The sequence below is a fragment of the Oncorhynchus kisutch genome, unplaced genomic scaffold (genome assembly GCF_002021735.2).
Source record: "Oncorhynchus kisutch isolate 150728-3 unplaced genomic scaffold, Okis_V2 scaffold1279, whole genome shotgun sequence".
NCBI classification, from domain to species: Eukaryota; Metazoa; Chordata; class Actinopteri; order Salmoniformes; family Salmonidae; genus Oncorhynchus; species Oncorhynchus kisutch.
Window position 1 is genome coordinate 1,936 of NW_022263224.1, and position 9,731 is coordinate 11,666.

The window sequence follows — 9,731 nt, forward strand, 5'->3', positions numbered from 1 at the left end:
AAATCCCAAGCAAACAGTACTGCGAGGAGCACGTTTTTCCATACAGACATTTGTCTGTGGAATAGCCTTCTCTTGGAGATCAAGCAAAGAAAAAGTAAAAAATAGGTTTAAAAAGCAAAATGTTTCATTTGGACAAGGTTGTCTAAGTAAGAGAAACCACCCCACTGCCCCTTGTGCCCCCTACTGCTGGTCAGGTGGATTTATTTGAAGGATCGGTATGATGTTCAATTCATAGATTGTTTTTAATGTGAAATGAATATGGTTGATTTTAAGGTTAGGGAGAAGGGCAGTGAATAGTGCCACTTTTTTAGGATGTCAATATAAATGAAAGTATTTATGGTGGTTTATAATTTTGTCTGGTCTTTTAATCATTATGTGTGTTATTGTTTTTATCATTGAGGACCACTCTGGAAACGTTTTAATGAATACTTTCAAGTGATATCCTCTGGGTCCACATTGTACATTAGTTGTATATGTCTGTTTCCCAAAATAAATTCTAATAAAAATGAATTTAAAAAACCACCAAAATAATATTTACTGTGTCCAGACCAAAAATAAAACTAGACATGCATTATTGCATTATATACTGAATTGCAGTAGGCTACACAGATTTTAAAATGTTTAGTTGTTTTTAGTAACATCTTGTTTTTATTAAGATCTTTGGTAAGTAAGTGTGCAAGAGCGGTTTAGCAGACAGAATGAGGATTGAAGTGATGCACTTACCACTAAATACCCATACATTGATTCCGATGGCACAGAAATCTGAAGCGAAGGGGGTAGTTGTACAGATTGACTTCACAGCCCACCACAGTGTTCATGATGACCATGTGCTCTATAGTCCCGTTGCTGTGCACCAGTAAATCCTTGTTGCCGTGCTTCATCGTTGTTTGCACTCTTTAGACATGAGAGGTTGAGGACAGACTGAGGATTGATGTACTAAAACTGTCACACCTAAACATTTGGCCACTCTAAACAGACAACTGAAGATAGATCTAGTGAACATGTAAACGTCGGTTTGGCGTCTCTAGCTTGAACAGTTCAAGCGTTATTGTTGGTGAGTTTTATTTCATGCTAAGTTATGCAATGCTTATAGTTGATAAACATTTTGAATAGCTTACTGTGTATTCCTATGGTTCTCATTCAAACACATGTTCATTTAAATGGTTATAGTTCAGAAAGTATAAATAGTATAACAAGTCTGTATAAAACAATCTAAGTTGTCTCAGTTTGAACATGTAAACACTGGTTGGTGTCGATAGCTTGACTGGTGTCAGAGCATATTTAAAATTCTTTCCATTCAACCCTATGGAGCTTTTATGATCATTTAAAATGCTTTCCATTCAACCCTATGGAGCTTTTATGATAATTTAAAATACTTTCCATTCAACCCTATGGAGCTTTTATGACCATTTAAAATGGTTATAGTTCAAAAAGTCTAAATGTTATAACAATTCTGAATGCAAGCACTCAGTCTGGACATTTGGAAGTTGATTTCGTGTTAGTAACTTAAATCGTTTAAACTCTAGAGTAGGCGGAATAAATATAATAACCATGATACTAATAAGACTGAGATAAATCTAGAAGTGTGCTTTTCCATCACCAAGCCACCTAAAATGAATGAAACATAACATAAGTTATTGTATTCTGTTGTAAGTGGACTCACCCATTAGTCACGTGGAGTTCAGGAGTCCAGATTTTGCTGACAGGCAGGACCACCATATCATGATGATAGACTGATGTGTCCCATGATAAATCAGGGTCTTCCCAAGACTAGTTTTAAATCAAATCAAATGTTATTTGTCACATGCTCTGAATACAACCGGTTTAGACCTTACCGTGAAATGCTTACTTACGAGCCCTTTACCAACAATGCCGTTCAAGAGTTAAGAATATATTTACTAAATAAACTAAAGTAAAAAAGAAATAACACAATAAAATAACAATAACGAGGCTGTATACATGGTGTACCGGTACCGAGTCAATGTGTGGGGGTACGGGTTAGTCCAGGTCATTTATAGATGTAGGTAGGGGTAAAGTTTGACATGCATAGATAATAAACAGTGAGTAGCAACAGTGTAAAAACAAAAGGAAGGGTGTCAATGTAAATAGTCCGGCTGGCCATTTGATTCATTGTTCAGCAGTCTTATGGCTTGGGGGAAGAATCATAGTCATGAGAAGTATTACAAATGTCACATTTCATTGAATGTCTCCCTTGATGTTTGATGTGTACTTACCAGTATGACCTGCAGACGACTCTCGAAGCGGAGGTTTTTTGTATCCTTAAAAGGAAGAGAATAATTCCTCATCACATAATGATATATATGTCAATATGTTATCTCTGAAACTCATCACATTGTACAAAACTCAATTAAAAGGAACAGAAAGTGACTTACGACAGACAGAGTTTCATACACTATTAACGGCACACTGATATTTGAGATGCATGATGGAGACTGTGGCTGACTCAGAGCTTCTTTCGCAATCAGCATGCTGGCCAGACATCGACGTGTTGTACAGGAGGGTGTCGTTGCACTGGATGAAGTGGCTGTGTTGGATGGTTGGTTTGTACTGGCTGTGTTGGATGTATTGGGTGCTTGGCCTGCATTGGCTGTATTGGATGCATTGCCTGGAGTCGTTTCACTAGCTAAAATGGCTGCATTGGATGGAGGGTCTGCTGCAGACACTGTGGAACCAGAGACAGGTATTTAATTTCAGAATAGTACATTGGATTTACAGTGCCTTGCGAAAGTATTTGGCCCCCTTGAACTTTGCGACCTTTTGCCACATTTCAGGCTTCAAACATAAAGATATAAAACTGTATTTTTTTGTGCAGATTCAACAACAACTGGGACACAATCATGAAGTGGAACGACATTTATTGGATATTTCAAACTTTTTTAACAAATCAAAAACTGAAAAATTGGGCGTGCAAAATTATTCAGCCCCTTTACTTTCAGTGCAGCAAACTCTCTCCAGAAGTTCAGTGAGGATCTCTGAATGATCCAATGTTGACCTAAATGACTAATGATGATAAATACAATCCACCTGTGTGTAATCAAGTCTCCGTATAAATGCACCTGCACTGTGATAGTCTCAGAGGTCCGTTAAAATCTGCACAAAAAATACAGTTTTATATCTTTGCGAGTTCATTAGAACGTGCGTTGAAGATGTAGTTCCCATAGCAACGATTAAAACATTCCCTAACCAGAAACCGTGGATTGATGGCAGCATTCGTGTGAACCTGAAAGCGCGAACCACTGCTTTTAATCAGGGCAAGGTGTCTGGTAACATGACCGAATACAAACAGTGCAGCTATTCCCTCCGCAAGGCTATCAAACAAGCTAAGCGCCAGTACAGAGACAAAGTAGAATCTCAATTCAACGGCTCAGACACAAGAGGCATGTGGCTGGGTCTACAGTCAATCACGGACTACAGGAAGAAATCCAGCCCAGTCACGGACCAGGATGTCTTGCTCCCAGGCAGACTAAATAACTTTTTTGCCCGCTTTGAGGACAATACTGTGCCACTGACACGGCCTGCAACGAAAACATGCGGTCTCTCCTTCACTGCAGCCGAGGTGAGTAAGACATTTAAACGTGTTAACCCTCGCAAGGCTGCAGGCCCAGACGGCATCCCCAGCCGCGCCCTCAGAGCATGCGCAGACCAGCTGGCCGGTGTGTTTACGGACATATTCAATCAATCCCTATACCAGTCTGCTGTTCCCACATGCTTCAAGAGGGCCACCATTGTTCCTGTTCCCAAGAAAGCTAAGGTAACTGAGCTAAACGACTACCGCCCCGTAGCACTCACATCCGTCATCATGAAGTGCTTTGAGAGACTAGTCAAGGACCATATCACCTCCACCCTACCTGACACCCTAGACCCACGCCAATTTGCTTACCGCCCAAATAGGTCCACAGACGATGCAATCTCAACCACACTGCACACTGCCCTAACCCATCTGGACAAGAGGAATACCTATGTGAGAATGCTGTTCATCGACTACAGCTCGGCATTCAACACCATAGTACCCTCCAAGCTTGTCATCAAGCTCGAGACCCTGGGTCTCGACCCCGCCCTGTGCAACTGGGTACTGGACTTCCTGACGGGCCGCCCCCAGGTGGTGAGGGTAGGCAACAACATCTCCACTCCTCTGATCCTCAACACTGGGGCCCCACAAGGGTGCGTTCTGAGCCCTCTCCTGTACTCCCTGTTTACCCACGACTGCGTGGCCACGCACGCCTCCAACTCAATCATCAAGTTTGCGGACGACACAACAGTGGTAGGCTTGATTACCAACAACGACGAGACGGCCTACAGGGAGGAGGTGAGGGCCCTCGGAGTGTGGTGTCAGGAAAATAACCTCACACTCAACGTCAACAAAACTAAGGAGATGATTGTGGACTTCAGGAAACAGCAGAGGGAACACCCCCCTATCCACATCGATGGAACAGTAGTGGAGAGGGTAGCAAGTTTTAAGTTCCTTGGCATACACATCACAGACAAACTGAATTGGTCCACTCACACAGACAGCATCGTGAAGAAGGCGCAGCAGCGCCTCTTCAACCTCAGGAGGCTGAAGAAATTCGGCTTGTCACCAAAAGCACTCACAAACTTCTACAGATGCACAATCGAGAGCATCCTGGCGGGGTGTATCACCGCCTGGTATGGCAACTGCACCGCCCTCAACCGTAAGGCTATCCAGAGGGTAGTGAGGTCTGCACAACGCATCACCGGGGGCAAACTACCTGCCCTCCAGGACACCTACACCACCCGATGCTACAGGAAGGCCATAAAGATCATCAAGGACATCAACCACCCGAGCCACTGCCTGTTCACCCCGCTGTCATCCAGAAGGCGAGGTCAGTACAGGTGCATCAAAGCTGGGACCGAGAGACTGAAAAACAGCTTCTATCTCAAGGCCATCAGACTGTTAAACAGCCACCACTAACATTGAGTGGCTGCTGCCAACACACTGTCAATGACACTGACTCAACTCCAGCCACTTTAATAATGGGAATTGATGGGAAATTATGTAAATATATCACTAGCCACTTTAAACAATGCTACCTTATATAATGTTACTTACCCTACATTATTCATCTCATATGCATATGTATATACTGTACTCTATATCATCGACTGCATCCTTATGTAATACATGTATCTCTAGCCACTTTAACTATGCCACTTTGTTTACATACTCATCTCATATGTTATACTGTACTCGATATCATCTACTGTATCTTGCCTATGCTGCTTTGTACCATCACTCATTCATATATCCTTATGTACATATTCCTTATCCCCTTACACTGTGTATAAGACAGTAGTTTTTTTGGAATTGTTAGTTAGATTACTTGTTCGTTATTACTGCATTGTCGGAACTAGAAGCACAAGCATTTCGCTACACTCGCATTAACATCTGCTAACCATGTGTATGTGACAAATACAATTTGATTTGATTTGATTTAAAAGCGCAGAGAGCATCATGAAGAACAAGGAACACACCAGGCAGGTCCGAGATACTGTTGTGAAGAAGTTTAAAGCCGGATTTGGATACAAAAAGATTTCCCAAGCTTTAAACATCCCAAGGAGCACTGTGCAAGCGATAATATTGAAATGGAAGGAGTATCAGACCACTGCAAATCTACCAAGACCTGGCCGTCCCTCTAAACTTTCAGCTCATACAAGGAGAAGACTGATCAGAGATGCAGCCAAGAGGCCCATGATCACTCTGGATGAACTGCAGAGATCTACAGCTGAGGTGGGAGACTCTGTCCATAGGACAACAATCAGTCGTATATTGCACAAATCTGGCCTTTATGGAAGAGTGGCAAGAAGAAAGCCATTTCTTAAAGATATCCATAAAAAGTGTTGTTTAAAGTTTGCCACAAGCCACCTGGGAGACACACCAAACATGTGGAAGAAGGTGCTCTGGTCAGATGGCAACAATGCAAAACGTTATGTTTGGCGTAAAAGCAACACAGCTCATCACCCTGAACACACCATCCCCACTGTCAAACATGGTGGTGGCAGCATCATGGTTTGGGCCTGCTTTTCTTCAGCAGGGACAGGGAAGATGGTTCAAATTGATGGGAAGATGGATGGAGCCAAATACAGGACCATTCTGGAAGAAAACCTGATGGAGTCTGCAAAAGACCTGAGACTGGGACGGAGATTTGTCTTCCAACAAGACCATGATCCAAAACATAAAGCAAAATCTACAATGGAATGGATAAAAAATAAACATATCCAGGTGTTAGAATGGCCAAGTCAAAGTCCAGACCTGAATCCAATCGAGAATATGTGGAAAGAACTGAAAACTGCTGTTCACAAATGCTCTCCATCCAACCTCACTGAGCTCGAGCTGTTTTGCAAGGAGGAATGGGAAAATAAATGTCAGTCTCTCGATGTGCAAAACTGATAGAGACATACCCCAAGCGACTTACAGCTGTAATCGCAGCAAAAGGTAGCGCTACAAAGTATTAACTTAAGGGGGCTGAATAATTTTGCACGCCCAATTTTTCCGTTTTTGATTTGTTAAAAAAGTTTGAAATATCCAATAAATGTCGTTCCACTTCATGATTGTGTCCCACTTGTTGTTGATTCTTCACAAAAAAATACAGTTTTATATCTTTGTTTGAAGCCTGAAATGTGGCAAAAGGTCGCAAAGTTCAAGGGGGCTGAATACTTTCGCAAGGCACTGTATATAGTGCTTTTCTAAGGAACCAATGATGCTTTCCAATAGTTCAACAACACAGTGCAAGAAATGACCAACTTAATCTAAATTAAATGATATAAGGTTGTTGCATATCTTCATAGTAGTGACTCAACATCTGTCAAAAGTGACCTGATACTCTTTCGCTAGTCCATTATCGCCCCAATACACTACATGACTAAAAGTATGTGGACATTTCATGAAGCTCGCGACAAACAGTTATTGTGCTGATGTTGCTTCCAGAGGCAGATTGGTGTTGCAACCGAGGACAGACCATTTTTAGACACTACACGCTTCAGCGCTAGGTGGTCTCGTTCTGTGTGCTTGTGTGGCTTAACACTTCGCGGCTGAGCCGTTGTTGCTCCTAGCTGTTTCCACTTTACAATAACAGCACTTACAGTTGACCGGAGCCACATTGAAAGGCACTGAGCTCATCAGTAAGGGCATTCTACTGCCAATGTCTGTCTATGGAGATTGCATGGCTGTGTGCTTGATTTTATACACCTGTCAGCAACAGGTGTGGCTGAAATAGCCGGAATACACTAATTTGAAGAGGTGTTCACATACTTTTGTACATACAGTGCATTTGGAAAGTATTCAGACCCTTTCCCTCATTCCACATTTTGTTATGTTCTCAAATGGATCAAATAAAATAAAATCCTCAACAATGCACCATAATGACAAAGTGAAAACAGGTCTTTAGAAATGTTTGCAAATTTATAAATTTGCAAAAAAATAAAAAATAAACGTATTTACATAAGTATTCAGGCGCTTCACTGTGAGACTCGAAATTGTGCTCAGGTGCATCCTCTTTCCATTGATCATCCTTGAGATGTTTCTACAACTTGATTGGAGTCAACCTGGGGTAAATTCAATTGATTGGACATGATTTGGAAAGGCACATCTATATTTATTTTACTAGGCAAGTCAGTTAAGAACAAATTCTTATTTTCAATGACGGCCTAGGAACAGTGGGTTAACTGCCTGGTCAGGGGCAGAACGAGAGATTTGTACCTTGTCAGCTTGGGGATTTGAACTTGCAGCCTTTCGGTTACTAGTCCAACGCTCTAACCACTAGGCTACCCTGCCACCCCATATAAGGTCCCACAGTTGTCAGAGCAAAAACATGTCAGAGCAAAAACCAAGCCATGAGGTCGAAAGAATTGTCCGAAGAGCTCAGAGACAGGATTGTGTCAAGCACAGATCTGGGGAAGAGTAACAAAATTTCTGCAGCATGGAAGGTCCCCAGTAACACAGTGGCCTCCATCATTCTTAAATGGAAGAAGTTTGGAATCATCAAGACTCTTCCTAGTGCTGGACGCCTGGCCAAACTGAGCAATTGGGGGAGAAGGGCCTTGGTCGGGGAGGTGACCAAAATCCCGATGGTCACTCTGACAGAGCTCCAGAGTTCCTCTGTGGAGATGAGAGAACCTTCCAGAAGGACAACCATCTCTGCAGGTGGCAGATGGAAGCCACTCCTCAGTAAAACACCTACTTGGGGTTTGCCAAAAGGCACCTAAAGGACTCTCAGACCATGAGAAACAAGATTCCCCTGTCTGATGAAACCAAGATTGAGCTCTTTGGCCTGTGCCAATCGTCGCGCCTGGAGGAAACCTAGCACCATTCCTACGGTGAAGTATGGTGGTGGCAGCATCATGCTGTGGGGATGTTTTCCAGCGGCATGGACTGGGAGACTAGTCAGGATTGAGGGAAAGATTAACTAATCAATGTACACAGAGATCCTTGATTAAAAATTCCCCCAGAGCTTTCAGGACCTTTAGACTGCTGGGGTGAAGGTTCACCTTCCAACAAGACAACGACCCTAACCACACAGCCAAGACAACGCAGGAGTGGCTTCGGGACAAGTCTCTGAATGTCCTCGAGTGGCCCAGCCAGAGCCCGGACTTGAACCCGATCGAAAATATCTGAAGAGACCTGAAAATAGCTGTGCAGCGATGCTCCCCATCCAACCTGACAGAGCTTGAGAGGATCTGCAGAGAAGAAAGGGAGAAACTCCCCAAATACAGGTGTTCCAAGCTTGTAGCTTCATACCCAAGAAGACTTCAGGCTGTAATCGCTGACAAAGGTGATTCAACGAAGTACTGAGTAAAGGGTCTGAATACTTACGTAAATGTGATATTTCTTGTTTTTTGGGGGAGGGGGTCAAACATTTCTTAAAACCGGTTTTGGCTTTGTCATTATGGGGTATTGTGTGTAGATTGATGAGGGGAAAAAACTATTGAATACATTTTAGAATAAGGCTGTAACGTAACAAAATGTGGAAAAAGTTAAGGGGTCTGAATACTTTACGAATGCTAATAGGAACAATAAAGATGACATTTGTTCTGGTGCAATTTGTGTTGTTTTAAGAAGAGTAAAATGGAGCCCAATGTCTTACCTGTTAGCAAGAGTAGAGAGAAGAGACAACATTTCAGCACGCTGTGGTCCATGGGTCTCATCCCTGCACGTCCTCCTGTCACAAAGTACATGGTCAGTTAGACAATGGTGCACAGTCGTACTAGAAATGATGAGTTTCCTCGAATTAAACTGTTAGAAGGACTGAAAACCTACCTTTTAGATGCTTAGTGATCACCACTTGCCTTCTCCTTTCCTCTCAAGCCAAAGCCACACCAGGGCTGACCCTTATAAAGGCTGCTCTGGAACATTTGGTCACGGCAGTCTTCCATGAGAACATACACACCCCCACAAACTGTCTACATGTTATTATGATTCTTGATATTATACAGTGTGTGCTTGGCCATAATCCCCAAATAATGAGTTTTTAAATTAACCTCCCAGGATTCATTTCACCATCCTGTGTAAACAACAACCACAACAGACATGTAATTACTACCTTTGACTGATCAGAAGCGGATATACTGCCACCTGTCATTAAACCCTATAGATTATTAGGTTTAAAGGCCCAGTGTAGTTAAAAAAAAAAAAAACGCTATGAGGTCGAAATAACAACCTGAAATTCACGAAAATATGATAATGCCCATTTTGTGTA

At 42.4% G+C, this 9,731-nt stretch overlaps 1 protein-coding gene across 1 annotated transcript; it reads right to left on the minus strand.

Moving 5' to 3' along the window:
- Positions 1 to 739: 739 nt before the first annotated feature.
- LOC116365771 (zinc-activated ligand-gated ion channel-like) lies at positions 740 to 9,498 on the minus strand (the record flags this gene model as incomplete). The annotated part of the gene is made up of 6 exons (XM_031818171.1): positions 9,293 to 9,498; positions 9,120 to 9,194; positions 2,394 to 2,683; positions 2,235 to 2,279; positions 1,664 to 1,770; positions 740 to 894 (listed from the first exon to the last, which is right to left on the minus strand). Coding segments are annotated over exons 2-6 (658 nt in total), but the record flags the coding sequence as incomplete, so codon positions are not given.
- Positions 9,499 to 9,731: the final 233 nt, after the last annotated feature.